At 38.5% G+C, this 24,138-nt stretch overlaps 1 protein-coding gene and 1 long non-coding RNA gene across 6 annotated transcripts in view; both read left to right on the top strand.

Moving 5' to 3' along the window:
• CEP170 (centrosomal protein 170) overlaps window positions 1-22,332 on the top strand; it is an 89,803-nt gene extending 67,471 nt beyond the window's left edge. For 2 of the 5 annotated variants that reach the window (XM_084868841.1, XM_084868839.1), the window contains 7 exons: window positions 3,766-4,000; window positions 9,916-10,063; window positions 12,100-12,270; window positions 15,023-15,111; window positions 16,972-17,065; window positions 18,028-18,079; window positions 20,029-22,332. In XM_084868841.1, the coding sequence (XP_084724967.1) occupies window positions 3,766-4,000; window positions 9,916-10,063; window positions 12,100-12,270; window positions 15,023-15,111; window positions 16,972-17,065; window positions 18,028-18,079; window positions 20,029-20,315 (1,076 nt within the window). In that variant the 3' untranslated portion in view covers window positions 20,316-22,332. Of the gene's footprint in view, window positions 1-3,765; window positions 4,001-9,915; window positions 10,094-12,099; window positions 12,271-15,022; window positions 15,112-16,971; window positions 17,066-18,027; window positions 18,080-20,028 lie in introns of all 5 variants that reach the window. The other 3 variants (XM_084868840.1, XM_084868838.1, XM_084868842.1) reach the window with 2 other exon arrangements.
• LOC311614275 overlaps window positions 1-23,920 on the top strand; it is a 198,951-nt gene extending 175,031 nt beyond the window's left edge. Inside the window, exon 2 of the long non-coding RNA XR_014793617.1 lies at window positions 23,441-23,920. This is a non-coding gene — a long non-coding RNA (uncharacterized lncRNA). The remainder of the gene's footprint in view (window positions 1-23,440) is intronic.
• The last annotated feature ends 218 nt before the right edge of the window (window positions 23,921-24,138 follow it).

Raw genomic sequence — 24,138 nt, 5'->3', positions numbered from 1 at the left:
CAAAAAATATTCCTTCAATTAACCTTTAATATTGTTATATAGAAATGTCCCTATCTATATTAAAAAATATATTTTAATCTAAGTTCCCTGAATTGTCAAAATAAAGCAGTTGATTTTCATTATGTTTTAAGTACACGTTTAAAAAAAAAACACAACACATTAATATCCTTAGATTTTTTTTTAGATTGCTTTCCCTTTTTTATTCTAGTCCTCAAAATTTATAGATGGGAGGTATTAAATGTTGGATATTTATGGCTTAAGTTATTTGTCAGGGATCTTTTCCTCAATGATCTTATTGCTACATGCTCATAAAAACACATATGAAACATGTTTGTGGTTTAATTTCCCACAAAAGTATTATTATATGAAGTAGGAACGTGTGGTGCTTGTTGTCTGAAATGCTTTTGTTGCATCTATAAATGTGCATGTGTTTTAAAGGCAACAAAGTTTTGTTACCAATAAAAGAAATCAGACCATTCATAGATAAATGATTCTAATAACTTTTCCATTTTTTAATTTTCTAGATCATGGTATGTTTTTATAGTGACTAGTTAATTGCTTCCACAAGAAGGGAGTGTTGCATAATTGTATAACTAAAACTTATAATTAGTGTAGCTGAGATAACTTTCAGGTTAACTATGAAACTAATTAAGCCCATCTTAGAACTTTCTCTCAGTTTATTATATGTGCATCATCACACCAACCAAGAAACCTCTCTTGGAGACTGGCTTTTCAATTACATATTTCCAATCTAATGATTTATCTGAAATACCTTAGTAATGCCAAGATATCAAATAAGCCTAATGATACCAAATTAAACTTAATTCTATAAATGATTTTACCTAAGCAGAATAAAATTCAAGAGGCTGGAGTAACATTTTTCTTCAACACAGGTAGAAATCTGAAAGTCTATTGTTCTATGAGAAATTGAGGATGACTTTAAAAAAAAATAGTCTAACTGGAAATATTTCAAAAAAATAGATATTTTCTAGCATTTACTTGTCATGCAATCAGAATAGTAAGAGATGAGTTTGGAACTCGGAATCAGTAGACTGGGCTTTGCGTTAAACAAGGCTGGGCCTCTCTGGGTTGTCTCTTCTCTTTTTAGGCAATCTAATGTCTAAGGCCATTCTGTTCTACAATTCCGTGAAATACATAGGCATTGGAGGGAGTTAAAAACACTCTAACTTGAAGTTTCTTTTGCAAGAACTAGCATTATGGAGATTTTTTTTTCCAGATAAATGTATAGCTGCTGTACATATACATTATATCTAACTCCAGCTAGATAAGACCTATCCTGGAGAGAATGAGCGGCACAGTAGGTTAAAGTTTTAAGTAGTAGATATTGTCTTAGTTCATTTGGGCTGTTATAACTAAATACGACATATACTAGATGGTTTATAAACACAGAAATTTATTTCTTGCTGAAACCGGTTTGGCTCAGTGGTAGAGCATTGGTCTGCAGACTGAAAGGTCCCGGGTTCGATTCCGGTCAAGGGCATGTACATTGGTTGCGGGCACATCCCTGGTAGGGGGTGTGCAAGAGGCAGCTGGTCGATGTTTCTCTCTCATCGACATTTCTAGCTCTCTAACCCTCTCTCCTCTTCTCTGTAAAAAATCAATAAAATATTTTTAAAAAATTTATTTCTTACAGTTCCAGAAGCTGGAAGTCCAAGATCAGGGTGCCACATGGTTAGTTAGGTTCTGGCGAAGGCCCTCTTCTGGGTTGCAGACTAAATGGGTAAAGGATTCTAAAGGCATCTCTTTCATAAAGATACTTGGAGTCAAAAGCAAGCAGTAATCTTCATTGTACGCACCTGTAGACTATGGCATACATAAATGTGTAAGATGGAAGTGTTTGTGCCCTGTGAGACCAGATTTTTAAAATGTTCTGGGCCTCATTTATAATCATGTTTCACATGGTGCTATTTAACACATATTTAAGGTCTATCTCACATTTACAATACACTTTCTTATCAAGTTGCCACTTAGGTAAGAAAGTCTAGATTTTGGCTTCTTATAGCTATGAATTCTAAATCAGGGGAAAACCTAACCTTGTATATACACCTCTCTTTCCCCCCTCGCCTATTTTTGGCCAAAGGCATTAAAAGAAGTTCTTTGATGCCGAAACCGGTTTGGCACAGTGGTAGAGCGTCGGTCTGCGGACTGAAAGGTCCCGGGTTCGATTCCGGTCAAGGGCATGTGCCTTGGTTGCAGGCACATCCCTGGTAGGGGGTGTGTAAGAGGCAGCTGGTCGATGTTTCTCTCTCATCGACGTTTCTAGCTCTCTATCTCTCTCCCTTCCTCTCTGTAAAAAAATCAATAAAATATATTTTCAAAAATAAATAAATAAAATAAAATAAAAGAAGTTCTTTGAGAAATAGCGGATCAGAGGTCCTGGTATTAAAGTCCCTTTCCCCACCCCCTTTTCCCAGCAGACCTTTCGCTCTGTTTTAACCTCAGTCTGGTCTCTTACTAGCCAAGCTGGGTGGTCCCAGAGGTACCTGAGCTTTGCTGCCTAGTACACTGTGTGTGGTGTGTTTTCCACTGGAAAACTAACCCTTAATTACTGCAAGAGCAATCATTTTCATTTCTCTGCTACACCCCACTTCCTCTCTCTCTCATTTTACCCTCAGTTTTAGGAGAACAAACCTAGACATGTTACCTTTCTGTGTTTAAAATAAGTTTTCTTCTTTTGATTGCTTTTCCTTTTAAAGATGTTATTAGAAGCTATCACCATGCATACTGGCTTCTTAAAGAGACCTAAAAAAAATACGTGGAAAGTTTACGAATCCTATCTAATAAGAGAGTAATATGCAAATTGACCATCACTCCGGCTTACCCCACACTGGGGACAGAGCCCGTGTCCAGGCCTGTGCCCTGACCAGGAATCGAACCTTGGCCTCCTGGTTCATAGGTCAAAGCTCAAACCACTGAGCCATGCTGGCCAGGCATCTCTGTTTTCTGACCTCTATTGATGCTTCACAAATTATGTTGGATTCTTGTAACAGTCGTGATGAAGTGTCTGCATTGATTTGTCTGCCGGTTTTTCAATGTGATCTGTGCTAACTGTCAATGGTTGTGAGAGCTCTGCTCTCGTAGCTTCTATGCCATTGTCTGCTTCAGCATCTGCTCTCCGTGTCAAAGCAGCGGCTCATACAGAAGATGCTTTGTCGTGTTTTTACATGTAAACAGATTTTTCCCAATCATAGCTTAACAGGATGTTGAGTGCCAGAGGTAATGTTTTCTTTCCGCCATAAAGACATAATTTCCACGCAGGAGTTATGCACGCTTGTATGTTGGGAAAAGAGGCTTTCTATCATCTCCATGTTGAAAGTCCATGTGGCATGAAGCAATCTTTTCCCTTAATTTGTTTTTGTTGTTATTGTTGCTGTCATTTTAAAAAAATTCATTATCTTCACTCGAATGAGAAATATTTGTGGTTGAAAGTACCTACGTTCAACATGTATGAATAGAGCTTGCTTAGTTGTTTACCATTAGTGACTTTTTCATCTGAATGTTTATCACCATGTTACGGAAAACAGTCTTTCGATTATTTTTAATTGTTCATTGTTTTTAATTTACCAAACTGTAATGTTTTATCTTTAAAGAGTAGTAGACTTATGTTTATTTGTGAGGTATGTGTATGTCAGTTATTGAAAGTCGTGATGTGCTCTCATAGTGTTTTTTGAAATCGTGATTTTTACTTTATCTCCTTTAACAGATGACATAATAATTCTCTTTTTAACAATTAAACTAATTTAGTAAATTCAAGATGGAGGCGCTTTCCTACTGATTATGCTTCCACCTCAGAAGATGAATTTGGATCAAACCGTAACTCCCCTAAACATACCCGTCTACGTACTTCTCCAGCCCTGAAAACGACTCGCCTGCCGAGCTCCGGCTCAGCCATGCCTACGAGTTCTTCCTTCAAACACCGGATCAAAGAGCAGGAAGACTACATCCGAGACTGGACTGCTCATCGCGAGGAGATAGCCAGGTTGGTGTCGGTGGGTTCTCGCGAAGGGCGGACATTGGGTGTAACCAAGTTTAGCTGTCACTTGATCTGTACTAACAGTCCAAGATGTAAGATCCACAGGTAACTGTGAACGTGGTTTTGTCGGAAGTATTACTCCCATTCATTTTTTTTTCCTTTCGTATTGCCAATGCCAGTGTTACTAGCATATTGTGGACTGAATATCTTTTGATTACTTTTTTATTTATAATAGAGATGCTGATGAGCCAATATAATTTTTGAGAGGTAGTTAGTATCAGCTCTACATAAGTAGAAGAATTGCACAGCTAAATTTTTCATTACTTTTTTTTTAAGAGGTAATAGTGTACTCGTTAGAGGTATGTGGTTAATGTTCTCTGTGAAGAATTAGAGTAAGCAGATTGTACTCACATTTATGAGTTTATTAAGTATAGTTCAGCCCTTTAATTAAATCAAAATATGTTTATTTTCTATGTTAAATAAATTTATTGTAACTTTTAGGTTAATATAATAAAAAGTAAAATTCTGATGTGACTTTTAATTGCTAACTTGTGGGGGAACATTGAGAGAGGCTGTAATCAAACAGATGCTATAGTGATTAAAATATAATTTTTTAAAAATTTGTAAGATATTAGGGGAATTTTATTGCCATATGCCTTATGTTATCTAAATGTTTTCATCTTATCCATGCAAAAATTATCAAGTTTTACACTTGGCAACATTATTAAAGAATTATATATGAGTCCATAGGTGCTTAAAAAAACACACAAACTTATAGCATAATGGTCTTTATCTTTTTTTCTTTCCTCTAGTGACTCCTATAAGTTGTGTCTTTTCTGCTTATTGTTTTAATGTAATGATTAGAGTTGGATTTTTATTTTTAATGATGATTTACTTTGTAATTGTTTATACCTAAGAATCTCAGCCAAAATTTTGTTCGCGTTTTCAGTCCAAACACAATTATTTTAAAATGTTTTTTTGTTCTAACAGTAACAACACTGGTGCAGTAGTGGTCTGGTTTTTTTTTTGTTTTTTTTTAAATAATGAAATGATTATTAAATAAATGTGTCCCAGAAAACCCACCAGTCCTATTACCTGATTTGATTAACCCCACAGTAGAGTCATCTGATATTTCAAGACAAGAGGAAAAAAGGCTTTTGTTATGACTAACTCTTTTACACATAATATTCTTATTAGTGAAATTCAAATAAAAGGAATACTGAGCAAATATATTTTAAAACGATTAAAAATAGAACTGTGTTTTATATTTTTCAAGCCTAAAATATTTACAATTAAAATTATGAATATGTTTATTCTTAACAGTAAAAACCCAAATTGCTTGTAATTTTTACAATACTAAAAGTTTTTTTGTTGTTGTTTTTTGTAATAGCCAGTTTAATTTTGTGACCAGAATTAAGCTATGTGGGTTTCCTTATAGTCTACAAAGTAATGCAATGAAATATATTTATGCATTACAATCTATTTTAATTTTAAAAAGCCTTTTAATTGCACTATAATTAAAAGATATACTACAGTTGGGTGTGTGGGTAGAGGTGAGCTTTGAAAATACTAACGTATTATTTCTTTTGAAGAAAAGTCTATAAAGTTTAAAATTTCCTTATCAGGCAATAAGTATATATCTGCTCAGTTTTAAGACCTGATTTATTGGTTCAAAGTAGTGAAAGTGTAGGCCAAACTGTTTCTTTTATTCTGTTGGGCTAGGCTAGCTCCAAATAGCAAGAATGGGGATAGGACACCTGTTCAGACATCAGCTACTCTTCAGTTCGCATAGTTTTTCCACTTTTCCTAGTGCTTTGCTTCCAGCATCATCTCTGACCTGAAGGCACCTTATGCTATTATACTTGCACTATCTCAGATATTGCTCATTGATGAGGACTTTGTGTCTCTGGTGGAAATGGGATGTTTAATGTTTTTCCATTAAACTGTTCTCATTCAATTAGGAAATGAGACCTTCAAAGTCATCCTCTTGTCATTACCTTTTTATTTATGACTTGCTCGGTTTATTTGAAGCATCTTCATAAGCCTAGCTTTAAGACTCTACATTTCACCAAATATAACTTATCATTGGTGCTAAGCTAGCATTTGGAGTTAGTTTCATGGACAATAATGGGATGTACCTTTTTAAAAATAACTAAATACCTACCTCTTTTGAGGGCCAGGAATAGATTCTATGTACTTTATCCCTCTAATTGGGCCAGTCATTTAATTGCTCTGGCTGCCGAAGAGAAGTCTCCCATTTCAGCTCATTATTATCCACCCTAAGCCAGTCTTTTGTGGCTCTTATTCCCCATTTGTCCCAGGTCCCCAGGCTTTCATTGACTGTCTGCACAAGATGTGGTTTGCTATCATTCTTTCATTAAGGTTTTGCAATATTGGTCAAAAGCCACCAACATGTCATAAATATACCTGACAGTTTCCAGCAAAAGAAGAGGAAGATCTTAGCAGTAGGAAGCTTGTGAGCATACCCTATGGTCTATATGTAGGTTAAATATGGGAGTTAAACTTTAAGACTGTTGAGAGCTTGACTTTTTCTCATGCTTTATATTATTGTCAGATTCAACATAAGCCGGTCTGGAATGACCCTTAAAAATGTCCCTTTATAAACTAATTTTATATGATAATTCTTGTCATTTTAATACTAGACCGGTGTTTTTCAATGGTTGAGTGTCAACCTAAGAATCGGGAGGTCATGGTTCCATAAGGTCAGGGCTCCATCCCCAGTAAGGGGGTGTGCAAGAGGCAGATGATAGATCGATGATTCTCTCTTATCATTGATGTTTCTCTTTCTCCCTCTCCCTTCCTCTCTGAAATCAATAAAAATTACAAATTTTTAAAAGAACAGGCATTGTAAGCTTGGATTTAGGAAAAAAGCAGATACAAGAGGTGTAAAATATTCTATAAGCATAATCTAGAAGCATCACATAATTTGTAAGCTTAGATTTAACAAGCATATGAATAGATTCATAACGTATATTGCATTATAAATTTGCTATTTCTACTTGAAGATATTCACTATTTTTTTATAATTTGCCTTTTACTAATACTGTTTTTAGTAGACGTTGAGAGTTTTCAGCAGTGGGATTTAAATTTATTTAATGATCTATATTATTAAGTCAATAAGATAGGAATTGCCATGCATAGAAACAGCTGATGTATACACAGCATACTTGCAAATTAAAAGAAGGCTTGTTTGGTGCTTATTGTACACACATGATTTGTTCATTTTAGTACAATTTCAGTATAATGTGGGTAACATGTTGAAATTGCTGTGGTCTGTGTTGTTTCTAATTAATTCGTACTGCTTTCTACAAATGTCAGAAATTTCATTGTACAAATGTCTGCTTAAAAACCTTAAGAACAAATTTATTTGTGTATGATTATTTTTTACCTCATTAGCCTGGTTATTCTGTTTCTCGTCCTTGTTCTTTTATTTCAGGAAATTGCAAGAACTGAATAAATCATCTGAGGAGACACTTTAAACCTTTTCTCAAAAGAATTACATCAACATTTAACAAGTTTTTTTTCCTTCCAATTATATATGGAATGGTAATGTCAGATGCAGCAGGACATAAAAAGATCTAGTTAGATCACTTACTATTTGTGACTTTAACCAAAAAATGGTCACATAACCTTTCCTAAGCCTTATTTTCCTCATCTGTAAAACAAGATGATAATACCTCTCTTACAGGTTGGCTGTGAGTTTATGAATATAAAGCTTTGTAATGCTGCTCATTCTATATAATAAAAGGCTAATATGCAAATCGACCGAACAGCAGAACAACTCATCACTACAATGCTCACTGACCACTACAGGGCAGACACTCAATGCAGCAGCTGCCCCCTGGTGGTCAGTGTGCTCCCACAGGGGGAGCTCCACTCAGCCAGAAGCAGGGCTCACAGCTGACGAGCACAGTGGTGGCGGGAGCCTTTCCCACCTCCATGCAGCACTAAGAATGTCCGACTGCCGGCTTAAGCTCGCCCCCAGTGCACGAATCTTGTGCACTGAGCCTCTAGATATAATATAATGGTTGTGATTATATTATATGTTTTATTATAATGGTACTCATTACATTATTCTAAGCTTATTAGGAGGACCCTAACTGCTTCTTCACCACTACAGCTCTTAGGGCCATGCCCAGTGCCGGGCACATGATGAGGGACCAGGAAATATTCACTCTGGTAGATAAAACAGGAATTGATCACAGAGTACTTCTGTTGGGCCATACGCCTCAACCTAGCTTCTCTTTTTAAATTTATAGTTAAAATTTTATGCAAATACTCCATGCCTTGTAAGTCTGTCAACGCAAAAGCATAAGTTAAAAACAAATGCTACACTATCCTTTGGGTTTTAAAGTCGCAGGGAGCTTACCGGGTACTTTTAGAATGTCTGTCTTTTCAAAACCTTTCCTGTGGAAGCAGCCAACATTGAGTTCATGTGCAGCCGATGTTTGAAGTTGGAAACTTTGAAGTCATTGAATCGAAACCTTTCGGAGGAAAACATTAGTATCAGTGGTAGATTTTGTGAGTTCCTCCCTCTTAAAAACATAGCAGTTGCCGCCTGGCATGGCTCAGTGGTTGGGCACTGGTAGCAGTTATTTACTTCCTTATGGAAATGAGCTCATGTTCATAAAGAATGAAATAACTTATCAGCGATCATCAGAGGACCTGGGTGTGGCCCTGCTGGAGCTGCCTTATGCTGTGTGGTCATGAGCGAGCCCCTCAGCTTCTCTCAGAACCTGTCCTCATCCATAACCAGTGAGATAAGTCCCCTCACAAGAACCCTGTGGCCCCCGGTGACGTGTGTGTACTCCGAAGTGATGTGCACAGGAGCATATAGTGCTCGCCGCAGTTCTTGTACCATGGACCCCTTTGGCCATCTGCGGAATCTACAGAGCTCTCCTCAGGATAATCTTCCTAAATCATAAACGCGGAATTGCAAAGAAATGCAATTATATTGAAATACTGGATAGTTATCCAAACACCACTGAAGCGGCATAGTTAAATCCAAGGGGTTCCGGATTACAAGAAGGTGCAGGCCAGGCTGAGGGACCACAGTGGTGCACGAATTCGTGCACCAGGCCTCTAATAGTAACATGGTTCTTTGTTAAAAATACCGAAGTGAACATCATTGCTGAGTTTAATGACTGCAGTAATTTTGAAGTAGTGATGACTAAATGTTTTGAGTTACCTGTAGCAACTATAATGTGATTTCTGTTGGTGTCAGAAATCGCCAGTGTTGCCACTACTACTGTTGTTTGCTGCTTGTATTTTTAACTGAAAATCCTAAGCTTCTGTTTAAAGTTAGTGAAAATAAAGTCATGCTTTTTCTCATCCGAGTGTATTTTAAACAAACATATCACTACTTCAGGGGTTTAATGTATATTTTTCAAAATAACAACTTGAGATTGTATGGAATTTGGTCTTATTCATTTAATTTTTTTAATACTCATTTTTTAAATGTATTTTTATTGATTTCAAGGAGGAAGGGAGAGGGAGAGAGAGATAGAAACATCAATGATGAGAGAGAATCATGGATCAGCTGCCTCCTGCACACCCCACACTGGGGACTGAGCCCACAACCTGGGCAAGTGCCTTGACTGGGAATCGAACTGTGACCTCCTGGTTCATAGGTCAATGCTCAACCACTGAGCCACACCAGCTGGGGCTTATTCACTTGTTTTAAAAAATTAAAGTTTAATATTCTGAACATCAAAATAGTTAACACTTCCCAAGAACCTTGTCCTTCCTGCTCTTCACCTCTAGGGGGCAGCATTTGCTTAACATTGCTCCAGAAGGTACACAGGTTTAGATGTACAACCAACATCACTGGTTCCATCATAAGTTGATGTTTCTAGATCGGTTATGCAAAAGGGATGAAACTTCTTTTCAAATTGTTCCAGGATCAGCCAAGACCTCGCTCTCATTGCTCGGGAAATCAACGACGTAGCCGGCGAGATAGACTCGGTGACGTCCTCAGGCACTGCCCCTAGTACCACAGTAAGCACTGCCGCCACCACCCCTGGCTCTGCCATAGACACTAGAGAAGAGGTAGGAGAGCCTCATGGAGAAATGCATAAGGTTCTTTCTTTTCTTTATTTCTTTTGCTTTTAGCTTTTTGCTCAGTTTCTTTTACTTACGTCCGCCCGCCCTGTTTGCACGAAGCTCTGCAATTTCCACCCTCGCTCTAACAGATTGCTTCTGTGTGTGTGTGACAACACGAGTGAAGACTAACACTTGTCTACGACTAATATGGACATGAAGTTGTGATGTTATTTACAATAAGTACTTTGCTAATTATTGGTGCATAGTTTCACTTAAAATATGAATATAAATGGTATGTGAAAAGCAAGCCGAAATTTGATGAATTGCTGTATAAAGTTTCTGTATAAAATTTGGCTATGAAAATACTTCAATTAAAAAGGTATTTTCACAGCTAATGAATTAGGAGATGGCTCTAATGGCAAGGAAAGAAAAATTCTAGTTTCACTTATACTCACGAAAATATATAATATACACACAAGACCCTTTGAAAATTTACATGTGTGTATATATATTAGTGTGTGTATACATATATACACATGTATATGTTCGTACACACACACACTCACACACACACAAATACATATATACATTTTCAGTCTTGAAACTTTCTGGTAACTGTGAAATGTACACAGGCTATTGTCCTTCCTGCTTGCCACCTCTAGAGGGCAGCATTTGCTTAGCATTGTTCCAGAAGGTACCTTTAACACAATGTAAAATTAATGGTACTCTGGTCATATTGGCTATCTTGATTTGGTGCAGAAACACAAGCAAAAGATTGGCACTTGAAAGAATGGATTAAAGTTATATTAGGACAAAGCCACACTCATTGTTTAACGATATCAGAATCCAGTAGTCGGAGACTGGATGACCTCAAACTAAAATATTTATTCCCTGGCCCTTTACTGAAAGATGTTTGCCAGCCTCCAATATTGATGATCCCACATCCTTAATTTATGAAATAATGTTCCCAATATTAAACAAAAATGGCTAGCCTTTAGGACAAGTTTAATTCTAATAATACTGTCTTTGGTTGCTTCTTGTCACATTCCTTTTATAGTCTGATTCTTTAATGGTCACTTTTTGGTTGTTTCCCTCCCCTTTATGTGTTGCCTAATTTGGTAAACGGTGCTTCATCAGTCTGTGTAGTTTTGTTACCATGTTGATCAACTGTATATGTATATGAAATGATCCTTTTTTGGTAAAAAACAAAAGAATCTTCTTGGTGGCAAGACATACACAATTGTTTCAGTACATTTAAAATAATAAAGATATTTTCTCAGCTGTCTAACTAAGTCTTATCTAACATGATGATTCATTCAGACCCAGTAAAATTATTCATACATTTCATTGAATAGATGTTCATTTTTCTTTTTTATTTCTGAATACTGTACTAGAATATATTCTTTCTTCAGTAAACCTGAGCTACTTTGTATTGTAAGTGTATAATTTGAACAGTAGGTGGCAGTATATCCTTTTTGTTAGCCTACATAATTTCTGTAGCATTGCTAAAAATTTCTTTGATTAAGACCAAAATACTTATTTTGTAGATTTAAAATTTTTTTCCTTTTGTAAATTTAATTGGAACTTGCAATTTATGCTTCTGTGAAGAAATTTAGCACCTGGATTTGGGGAGGAAAAAAAAGGAAAAACCGAGATAGGAAATTAAAGAAACAGAACCATTATTTTACACTGGTAAGGCAATGTGGGTAATATGAACTCCTTGTCCATCTACATGGCTCTGCTTTTTCAACTTACCATCCGTTTTCCATTTGGGGGAAATCTTGTCCATGGAAGAATCAAATTGCTAATAGCTCTATATTTTGGATTTTGAAAATAAAATCTATGTAGATGAACATCTGTTTTATTATAAAAGACACCGTTGGAGTGCTTATGAAAAGAAAGAGTAATTGGTTTATTGAAGATAACATGCTTCTCTTACTGCCTGAGAATGAAATAACTTCTGTCTAATCATAACAAATGATAATGCCAATATCTGTGCTTTTCCAAATTATTCTCATAAGGGTTTGCTCTTGTCCTATTAGTTGGTCGATCGAGTTTTTGATGAAAGCCTCAACTTCCGAAAGATCCCTCCGCTGGTTAATTCTAAAACACCGGAAGGGAACAACTGTCGGGCCAACGATTCAAGGCCTCAACCGCCAGAGCTTCCCGATCACTTAACCATCACGAGGCGGAGGACCTGGAGCAGAGATGAGGTGCGTAAACCATCGGCATCAGCGAGCGGCAGGGAGGGATGTCCATCTGTTCAATAACGAGGCTGCAGAAAGTGCTTGTCTTTTTTATTTTTTAATATATTTTTATTGATTTTTAGAGAGGGAGAGAGAGAGAAACATCAAGATGAGAATCACTGATTGGCTGCCTCCTGCACGCCCCCTACTGAGGATCAAGCCTGCAGATGGGCATGTGCTCTGACAGGGAATTGAACGGTGATGCCCTGGTTGGTTCACAGGTCAATGCTCAACCACTGAGCCACCCCAGCCAGGCAAAGTACCTGTCTTTAGGGGTAGAATGAATTTTCATCTTGACATCACCTCATATACAAGCAACTCCCAACGAATTAAGCTTTAAAGGGTGAAAGCCAGACTCTAATAAAACTTTTAGTAAAAAAATATATTAAGTATCTTTCGACATGCATTATAGAATGATTTTTTTAAAAGACACAAAAAGTTTTGACTTTAAGACATTGATAAACTTGAGTATATTAAACATGCTGCTGACAAAGGATTAGTATCTGTAATATATAAAGAACCTTACCAATCAGTTAAAAAAACAAAATAATCCAATAGAAAAATCTGTTTAAAAACCAAACATGGACAGTATTTCACTGAAGGGAAAACACCCAAGAGCTGATGCGCAGAACTGTCCAGCTCCCAGCGAGGGGCGGGTAGGAGGAGAATGTAGAAAGAAGCCGTTGACAAGAAGGGTTTGATCCTATGTTCGCATCGGTGGACCCCTGGGTTGAAGGATTAGGAGCTGAAAGCTAGTATACATGAACATGTGTGTTTGCAGTAGCATGGAGTAGCGAAAAACTACCTCTGAAGGCCCAGCTGGTGTGGCTCAGTGGTTGAGCATCGATCTGTGAACCAGGAGGTCACGGTTCGATTCCAGGTCAGGGTGCATGCCCTGGTTGTGGTCTCGATCCCCAGTATAGGGCGTGCAGGAGGCAGCCAAACAGTGATTCTCTCTCATCATTGATGTCTCTGTCTCTCTCCCTCTTCCTTCTCTGAAATCAATGAAAATATATATTTTTAAATCTCCCTCTGATGGAAAAGCATGTGGCTAGCTCCTTAGGCACAGTTGCAGAATGCTACGTGGTCCTGGCCTGGCCTGATAATTATTTGTTGTTCTTGGACCTGTTCTCTGATCTTATCTATAGTCATTCTGCCCTAAGGTCCAGGAAGATAAATTCGTCTAAATGTAATTAAACTATGTGGAAGAAGTTATATTCTTAAAGAGAATGGAAGCATCTAGGATGATAGTTATCTCCAGAAACTTTATGGAAAAAAAGTTCCAGAAAATCTTCAATATACTGTGGCAATGAGCTGCCCTTTATGGGGTAGAAAACAGAGATAACCTGTTTTAATCTCTCCTCAGCCTGCCTTGCCGTTTCTCACTTCATCCTAATCACTGTCTTCCACTCTTCAGATTGGATTCCTCCAGGCTCACCACTGCCACTGCTTCTGGAGCCTTCCATTGCCCATTGTTGCTTTTCCCATTCCAATTAACCCTTTATTCCCCTAAATTCAAGTCCCTGTCATTCTCCGGAACTACTTTTCCTGATGCCTTATTCCTGCCACCCTCACAGAAATCCTTCTCATTCCAACATTAGGCACTTGCTTATGTTCTTGCGTAATAGCTGTATTTCCTTTATATTATTTTACATAGATCTCTAACATCCTAAGCCACGTGTGACTTTCTGGTTTTCTTAGAGTCCAGGTGCAGTTCTCAGCCCAAGGAGCTGATTTCGAAACCTACCACTGAGCCCCCAGTTCAGTGCTTTCCTAGCATTCTGCGCTAGCTGGGCCTGTCACCTGCTGTTGGCAAGTGCTATTCCCGCGCAGCCACACCCACTGGCCTGTGAAGTATCTATAGCTGCTTTCACGCTGCAGTGAGAGCCCAATAGTGACAGAGAGCCTTGTCCCAATTTCACTCTCTGATCCTTTGCAGAAGTTTGTTGACCTCCGGTTTTTGTTTTGTTTTGTTTTGTTTTTGTTTTATTTAATATATTTTTATTGATTTCAGAGAGGAAGGGAAAGGGAGAGAGATATAGAAGCATCAGTGATGAGAGAGAACCATTGATTGGCTGCCTCCTGCATGCCTCACACTGGGATGAAGCCCACAACCTAGGCATGTGCCCTGACTGGGAATCGAACTGTGACCTCCTGGTTCAGAGGTCGGCACTCAACCACTGAGCCACACCAACCGGGCCTGACCTCTGGTTTTACCGTGAATTTCATCTGGGAGGTACCGACAGCCATTAGAAAAACTTACATTTTGGGCAGATTTTTAAAATGTGTCTGTCCCACTCGACTCTGCCCTGGAGAACAAGAATGAATAATCTTCGTCATCTCTATATTCATATGATTTGATGACAGAATAGCTAGTAAATGTAGTCTTCTCAATTCTTGATGCTTTCCCTTTTATGGTAATTTCATTGGGGGCATGAGAGACAGGATCATGCTAGTAATTGATGGTAGGATAACGGATTGATGTCTGAAAGGGATATGACCCAAACAATAGGTCAACTTTACAAGTCAGTTAATAAAAAGGAACTTCTTTGCTATTATTTCTTTCTCTTTTAATGTGCTCATGCATTACACTAATTACATTCTGCCTCGGTCTTTGATTATAATTGGCAAACTAAAGGCCCCTAAACACGGTGAGCTGTGCTTGCTGGTGAGTCAGAGCTGAGGGGATGTGTAAACTCTGCTTTCTCTCCGCTGTCAGGTCATGGGAGATAATTTGCTGCTCTCGTCCGTCTTCCAGTTCTCCAAGAAGATCCGGCAGTCTATAGACAAAACAGCTGGGAAGATCAGGTACTGTTGTCCTCCTGGACCTCCTTGCTTTTATTAGTAACAGTTGGCTGTTCCACATTTTAAAAAATATATATTTTTATTTATTTAATTGAGGAAGGGAGAAGGAGAGAGAGATAGAAACATCAATAATGAGAGAGAATCGTTGATTGGCTGCCTCCTGCACACCCCCTATTGGGGATGGAGCCCGCAACCTGGGCATGTGCCCTAACTGGGAATTGAACTGTGACCTCCTGGTTCATAGGTGGATGCTCACCACTGAGCCATGCTGGCCGGCCTGTTCCACATTTTTCAAGCCTGTTAGCACCACGCCTAGGAACTGGTGAAGCCAGTGGCAATGACTCTTATTCTGCCTCCACCATGACCCTTGCTTTTTAGAGAGAAGTAATAGCCGAGAGCGAGATGGGCAGCATGAAGGGGACAAAAAGAGAAATAAATGTTCCTTATCATTAAAAGTGAACAGCTATACCACTCAGTTTAATTTTATTAGTTACCAGAAACAATTTCCCACATTATAATGGTGTTTTAAAATAACAAACTTTTGAGACTTCTATTATAAGACCTCAAACTTTCCTCTAGTTTTATCTTCCTCATCCGTTAAGGGGATAGTGTGTGTACTATTTAAAGACGCAGAAAATGTTTGTAAAAAGGCTTTAGGTCCTGGCAAAATTCACTGACTCGCCAGCACTATGTGGCTAAGCCCAGACTTCGTATATATCATGAGTCCATTATCACTCTACGTTGTTCCATGAAATAGTCATTGTTTTCTGTCTTCCCACCGGTCCTAATGCTGTTAAGACTGTTTTGCAATGCACAGGATAATTTAACTGTGCAATAATAGCCAGGTCATTAGGATAACAGCTCTTAGATGTCTGGCAAGGAGGTTTATTTTGGAGGTTTAGAAAATTCAACAGTCGATCAGAATGTTCTTGTATCAGATTCTAGAACCATTAGTGCCTTTTGAAACATGGTTATGTGTAAATGTTGACTTGATATTGATGGATTTCTTGTTTTCAAATGAGCTGAGCCTGGCTTATTGATCTTTGAAGAAATGCAAATAAGAAATGTACTTACTTGCACAGTGTTGGTGCTTATATAAGGCGGTTAAACTAGATTTCCAGGCTCGGTGAAGAAATTTACAAAGAACAGAAGGATGCCTCGTAATTGCATCTCTAAATCTGCTGAGTCATGTCTCAGATCCAGAGTCCTGGGAGAGGAGGATTCCATTCCACCTTTGAGTGGCAAATCAGAATTTTGTGGTACTTTATAAATGAACATATTTGAATTTAGTTTCTAAAAATAATTATCATTACTGACGATTGTTTTATCAAAAGGAAGATTTGTAAAGAAAAACACAGTAAGCACATTAATTTTTAGTCTTTAAAATAATGTTCACACTTTGCTCAGCCAATGGGATTCCTTTTCCTGTAGGAAGAGGTCTTAGGAGACAATTATTCATACCTACTTCAACCTATTTTCATCTTAATTTCTTCTTTGCTTATATTATGTATGTTCTCTCTAAGCCAAGTTGTGTTTTCTTATAACTGATGGTTAATTATAAATATCAGATACAATTTGGAGTGTTATATCATCTACATTTGTTTTACATTTTGTTTTCAATAAAGAATGAGGTAAATACAAGAGTTTACGTGTATATTCTTAACCACTCAGTTACTTTCTTAATTCAGATCTCTCACATAAATGAGTTCATTAGCAATATTGGCTCAAGATTTAATTCACAGTTACATAATACTTAGTTGGTTCTTTATCCTTGTGTTGGCTTGAAGAAAGGTTTTATTGTTAAAATGTGATAGGCTTCTACTATGAAAATTAAATTGCTTCTGTTTTTTTTTTTATTTATAGAATATTATTTAAAGATAAAGATCGGAATTGGGATGAAATAGAAAGCAAGCTAAGAGCTGAAAGTGAAGTTCCCATTGTGAAAACCTCAAGCATGGTACTCACTTCTTTGAACTATTGAAACATTTTCATAGCAGTGTTTTATTTTAAGGGAATGATATGCTTAGTTTTGAGCTTTTTGTTAATATACCTTTTTGAAGGAAAATGTAAATGCACGTTTTAGTAGTTTTATGCCTTAAACCAATTCTCATAGGAGTTTAAGATATTGATTACTTCAAAGTTGTAAAGCAAGCATGTCAAACTCAAAGGCTAACACAGGCCACATAAACGAGGATAGAGGATATGGAGGGAGGAGCTTTTATGTTTCTTACTATTATGCATTCGTGTTCTTATGATAATCATCCTATATGATAAAAGACTGATATGCAAATTGTCCCCTTGGTAGTTGGACTGCTCGCTATGACATGTGCCAACCACCAGGAGGCGACATGGAATAGAGGAAGACCCAGATCAGCTCTGTTCACAGGCCAGGCCTAGGGACCCTACCTGTGCATGAATTTCGTGCACTGGGCTTCTAGTGTTTCATAAGTAAGCATTTTGAAAATAAGTTAACATGGCTCACTTCCATTTGCTTAATAAATTGCATTTCTCCTCCTCGTGAATTTCTATAGACTTTTCTTGACCAGAGAGTCATCCTAAAACTGCGGTTGGAAGCTTAGACATTTTCCCAAAGAAAATCAAATCCTTAGGCTCTTTTCTAAAGGTGTTCGAGGTTGATCAATATCAGTTTTTCAACATCTGTCCTTAATTTTGAACTTCTCATTCTCTATCATTTCATTGAAAGAAATAATTTTATTTTAAAATTAATTTAAAGGTTTTAAAATTTGAAGCATGTTTACTGGATAGCCTATTTATTTTATATCTTGTTGCTACAAATGTAGTATCATGCGGATAATGTTAAGTGTTCCAAATAAGATGAGTCTGAGAGGAATTGCCTATCAAATAAAAATGTTTTTCGTAAAGTAAGGTCATTATTTCCATTTTTTTTTTTTCCTACAGGAGATTTCTTCCATCTTACAGGAGCTGAAAAGAGTTGAAAAACAGCTTCAAGGTAAATTTACTTCTGAATGAAGTAGAAAAAGCTAACAGTTTAAGACAGTGCATGTTAAGTGGTATTTCTTAGAATATTCTTACTATTAGAACATTATTTGATTAAATGTTATGGTATGGATAAAAATATAAATTTGAACATATCCAAATTACTTATAAAAAGGAAGTTCAAAGCCCATTATAAATAATTAAAAAGACATGAAGTTCAATCTTGAGCATATTGCTAAATGTTATAGATGAATTTATAGTATTATATCTATTACTTACTATATGCAATACTAATATGTGAAAAAGTATATAAAATAATGTGTTAAAATATGCATATGCAGCTTAAAATGCTTATTGCAGGATTATTTATTTGGTTTGACAATTCTTAAGTTATATTTGTGGTATAATCCAAATGAACTGGTAGCACAAAAGATAATTGTGTGATGAGCAACAAGAAATGAATGCATCATGTTGGCCACAGGGGCCGGAAGAGAGAGAAGAGGCTCAATTTGCCTTGAGAACTTTGATAGGGACTTGCACTGGTGTGTGTCAGATCTTAATCATGCATTGATGCCTGTGTAGGTCTGACCCAGGAATCCCAGAGGTACAACAGGCCGATTTCAGAGTGGACTGCTAATTCTACTCAGTTCTTATTGTTTGAATTATCATAGACATGATATATTACTTAAGTGATTCTCAGGCTTGATTCTCCCTCAACACACCTGAGGGTGTGGACATACCCCATGAGTCAAAGTGGTTGCTCACGTAATGAGTGTTCGCTGGTGAAATGGGGTGTATTTTAGAAAGGGTCTCTCAAGTGATTCTTAAGTCTATGGTGCTTCCTTCTCCCAACTCTCTACTCTGTCCAATGCCAAGTTGAAAAATCACTAACTACGATTTCTCCTCGTCCCCGCTAAGATCTTTTGGATTGAAAGCTGGTTTACCTGGCCCCTCCCATGGAGGTGGCAGGTCTGTTTGGCCCGCTGGGGCTGCCATAGGCTGTTAGTATCTAGGCAACGAGGGGATGTCTCCATGGCACCGTGACACATCCACACTTGCACATGGCTGATGTCCTAGCACTCACACCAGCACGCGTGACAACATGTATGTCAGTTTCCCCAACCCTATCACTAGCAACTGACCCCCAGTTACTTGAATGATATACAGTGAGGAGTATTCATTAAAATTATAACTTATCCTCTTGAAATAATGAAAGCAGATTTTAAAGAAATCACTTCTGAATTCCACATTTCCGAGTCCCAATCTTCCATCTGGCTCTGAAATGCCCATAAGGGAGCTACTCCAGACGCCAGGAAAGCGTTCAGGTCTGAGTAGTCTAGATCAGGCCCAGAATGATGGAGAGGGGTTTTCAGAACAGTATAGAAAGGGGTTGCCAAAATGAAGCATCACATAAAAGCATCAATAGTCAAAATACAACCTAGCCAGTTTGGCTCAGTAGATAGAGCGTCAACCTGCAGACTGAAGGGTCCTGGGTTTGATTTCTGTCAAGAGCATGGACCTTGGTTGCAGGATCAATCCCCAATGGGAGGTGTGCAGGAGGCAGCTGATCAATGTTCCTCTCTCATCTATCCCTCTCCCTTCCTCTCTGTAAAAGTCAATAACATATATACCGTATTTTCCGGCGTATAAGACGACCCCCCTAATTTTACAGTTAAAACATAGGTTTAGGCCTATATTCGCTGTATAAGACTACCCCCCACTTCCGAGGCAACACCAGTTCTTTTTTTAATAGACCGCCTCTCTGACTCTGGCCAATCTGAGCAGGCTTTTTTTTCGTTTCAAAAGTCGTCTTATACACTGGAAAATATGGTGTGTGTGTGTGTGTGTGTGTGTGTGTCTGTGTATATATATATATATATATATATGTCATAAGCAATGTTCACATCCAAACTTGACTGCATCATCAGTTGTCTTTTTCCCCCTCTTCCTTTTTCCCTCCAGCGATCAATGCCATGATTGACCCGGATGGGACCCTGGAGGCTCTGAACAACATGGGTTTTCCCAATCTCTTGCCATCTCCCCCCAAACAGAAGTCCAGCCCCGTCAACAGTCACGGCAGCCCGGGGCAGACGCCGGCCCTGTGCCCGGCGGACGCGAGGGCTCTCCCCCCCGCCGCCGTCTCCAGCTCAGCCGAGTTCGAGAACACCGAGTCGGAGGCCGACTTCAGCATCCACTTCAACAGGTTCAATCCGGACGGCGAAGAGGAGGAGGTGGTCGTGCCCGAGTGACCCTCGGGGAAGCTCCCGGGGAAAGACTAGGAACCGCGGAGGCTGCGGAGCGTTCACTTGCACAAAACAAGACAGCTTGGTCAAGTACAATCCGGCTATCTCTGGCTTTTTCATGTTATTTATTTATTTTCTCCTCTGACGTGGCAGCGCAGCCATCCTTGCAACCACTCGGTGCGCGCGTAGGAAAAAGCACATCATGGTAATGTCGCCTTTCGTGGTTTCATGATTTTCAAACGGAACTAGATCATTGCATCCTCTCTCTTCCCCATCTTTGTTTTCGGTTCCTTTTTTTTTAAGCCGTGCTGTGACTACAAGCAAACTAAATACCTACCATTTCTGCCCCCCGTGTCCTCTGTGCCAAGCTGCTCCCCGAAATGGACTTCCTCTCCATCTGTACAGATTTGTTAACACTTATATTTGCTTCTTAATAACAGGATTTATATTAGTACCCATTACCGTTGGCTACAGCGACAGCTAACTGTCCATAGCCAAACTGACCTGCACAAGTCCTTCTTGTGTTCTAGAATTTTCCAACTACATGTGATTTACAGGACTCCGTAGCTACTCACATTGCCTTGGGGCTTACGGAGAAGAGCTGTTACGTTTGCACTAAGATTCGCTGGGAGTGGTAGGTGGACGTGTCTATATGTCAGTAAGGACTAACCGCCTTTTTGTACATAGCAGACTGGCTTTGTTCTCACCCACAGCATTTTACTCCACTTGCAAAGAGATGAATTTGGCACTTTTTCAATATTCTTTTCTTTTCTTTTTTAAATGGAAGTAAGAGTTTATCTCTCCTTTTAGGGCAAATGATAATTAGAAAGATGAAACTAGACCCATAGTTTAGGTGGAGTATATTTTTAAAACTAAAAACATGTATATTGGTCCGGTGTTACCAACTTTATATGTGACAGTTGGAAAAAAAAAAAAAAAATTCCCCTGAACCGATCATGAAGTGAAAATTGTCTTCATCAGGAGACCTGGAGAGGCAGTAGCCAGGAGGTTAGTTGTAGTTTCACTCCCAAGCAATGGCTTGCTGGTGCGTTTCCCTGTAGGACCCCGTAGAGAACCCCGTGTGTCTGTCTGACTCATCCCTAAGGACCCGTGAGAGGACATGACAAAGGCCTGGGCCTGAGTTACTAATCCGGAAGCCGATGAGAAATATCTCCTATAAACCGCTTCCTTTCTCTTTCCAGTAAGCTCCCGTTCGGATAAGTTGAAAAAGAAAGCCACTATCTCTGTGTTTCCAGAACACTATAATTTGGGTGAATCTAATTCATTTTTTTATTAGCAGACTTGGAGTTTCCCCTTGACCCCCCTTCCCCCCAGTCTATAAAGATTAAATTAATGAAATGGTCTTTAATAGTTCAGCAATAATCCTGTGCTACATTTGTTTTAAGAAACGAACTGTGTACACTTCAGAAGCATACAGGATTTTACAAATCCTGTACCATTGGGCCACTTAATAAAGACGCAAAAAAAATTTTTTTTTTTTTTTTTTTGTAGAGATGTGCAAAAAAGATCTGTAGTGTAATGGATCTCCTATTTTTCTTTAATTTTTTTAAAAAGGGTAAATGAACTGTTCTCCTAATGAAGCTAAGTTACCCATGCTAATGAAGGAAACTGAAAAAAGGTTTGAAAGAGCATGATTGGAGAGACACAAGTGCTTTGAAAGAGTAAATGAAACATTAAAACACAGGGTCAGTCCATTTGAAGAAAAAATTCAAACATAATCACCATTGTTCCCTTTTTTCAATTGTTTGGGTACCGATTCTGTCCACTTGGCAATAGCAGATTAGGAGTTGTTTAGGAAAATCTCGGTGTCTGTCTACTTACATTATTGTTTAAGTGTTTACACAGTTTTGTTGAAACAGAAACATTTGGCCTTTTACTACGTTATTTTTATTTTTTATGAATACATTATTCTCCTTATTTATTTTTGTTACATTTATTACTTATGTTATTTTGTTAATGCATTTACAACTCCATTTTTAAATAAAGTGTTTCTGGAACTTTATGCGATGGTTGTATATTTCTTAGACCATCTGGATTGCTAATATTTCATTACTCTGCCAAATAACCATTTATACCCGTCTCCCACTCTCATTGATGGGTAAGAGGAGCTGAAGACGGCCTTATCTTCTTTCTTTTTTTGTATTAATATATTTTTATTGGTATTGGAAAGGAGGGGAGAAGAGAGAGAGAGAAACATCAATGATGAGAATCAATAACTGTCTGCCTCCCGCATGTCCCCTACTGGGGATGGAGCCCACAATCCCAGGCATGTGCCCTGACTGGGAATTCAACCATGACCTCCTGGTTCCATAGGTGGATGCTCAACCACTGAGCCACACCAGCCGGACTGCCTTGATTTCTCTGGACATTTCTAAGCAATGTTCAGAGAAATCCTCCCAGACCAGGCCTCAGGCCGCCACATCAGATGACACCATTTGGCTGGGAATCTCTGACAGCTGCTTCGTGTTTTACGTGTGTTTTTTTTTTCAGAGATGGGCCCACGGCTGTGTCCATCATGCTGCCACAGCAGGAAACTGGCTTGGGGCCTGAGCCGCATAGAATCACAATAGAAAGCCACCGAACAGAGTTTGAATCCTGCAACTGAACTTGACTTTTTGCTTCAGGGAAGAGATTTCAACTCCAGCCGCTCAGGTTCATCCTGTGTAAAACAGAGTGAGGGATTTGACTAGCTGGTCTCTGAGCTGCATTTCTGCTCTAGAACACCAAAGTCAAAAAGAAAATCTTAAAAATAACCAGAGAGAGAAGACAGGATTTTTTTATTTTGTTTTGTTTTTTTACCAAGAAGTGCCTGAATTGTTTCAAGTTACAAAAATGTCTTAGGACATATTTCCTTCCTTTTTAAATTTTTATTTTTGCTTAAAGAGTGTCAGTTCAAAGATTAAAATTGATCATGAATTTATGGCAAGTCTAACAAGGAGAGGACATCATCACATCTACTCATCATGTACACCCGAAGCAGATAAAAATGTAAGAACTAGCTGCTGAAACCGGTTTGGCTCAGTGGATAGAGCGTCGGCCTGCGGACTAAAAGGTCCCAGGTTCGATTCCGGTCAAGGGCATGTACCTTGGTTGTGGGCACATATCCCCAGTGGGGGGTGTGCAAGAGGCAGCTGATCGATGATTCTCTCTCATCCATGTTTCTAACTCTCTGTCCCTCTCTCTTTCTCTCTGTAAAAAAATCAATAAAATATATATATTTTTAAAAATGTAAGAACTAAATTGGCATGCACTTCTCTGAAACTCAACTAGCATCCCTGAAAAGAGCAAAATCCATTCAGCTTGTGCAACTATAGACACTAGGGCTTCCACCCACTATCCAGCCCCTGTGTCTCCTGCTCTTACTCAATAAAATGTATATGCTGCCGAAGCCGGTTTGGCTCAGTGATAGAGCATTGGTCTGGGGACTGAAAGGTCCCGGGTTCGATTCCGGTCAAGGGCATGTACCTTGGCTGCGGGCACATCCCCGATGGGGGGTGTGCAAGAGGCAACTGGTCAATGTTTCTCTCTCATCGACGTTTCTAGCTATCTCTCTCCCTTCCTCTCTGTAAAAAATCAATAAAATATATATTTTTAAAAATGTATATGCAATGAAGGTCTGAATACCTAATGGAATTGAACAAGAAGATTTTAGAATTCCATTTTTCGAAGAGTTAGTTGTTTGTTTTTAATGGCTCTTTGGTCAATGACTGAGGTGTGATGTAGGGAGTGGACTGGAAGGACTTCTCCAAGCCCCTCTTGATAATCCATCACAAGTTACTTAACATATTTGCCTAGATTGTCGCCTTCA

Source organism: Pipistrellus hanaki (assembly GCF_964339955.1).
Source record: "Pipistrellus hanaki genome assembly, chromosome: 20".
NCBI classification, from domain to species: domain Eukaryota; kingdom Metazoa; phylum Chordata; class Mammalia; order Chiroptera; family Vespertilionidae; genus Pipistrellus; species Pipistrellus hanaki.
This window is presented reverse-complemented; position numbering and strand designations above follow the sequence as displayed.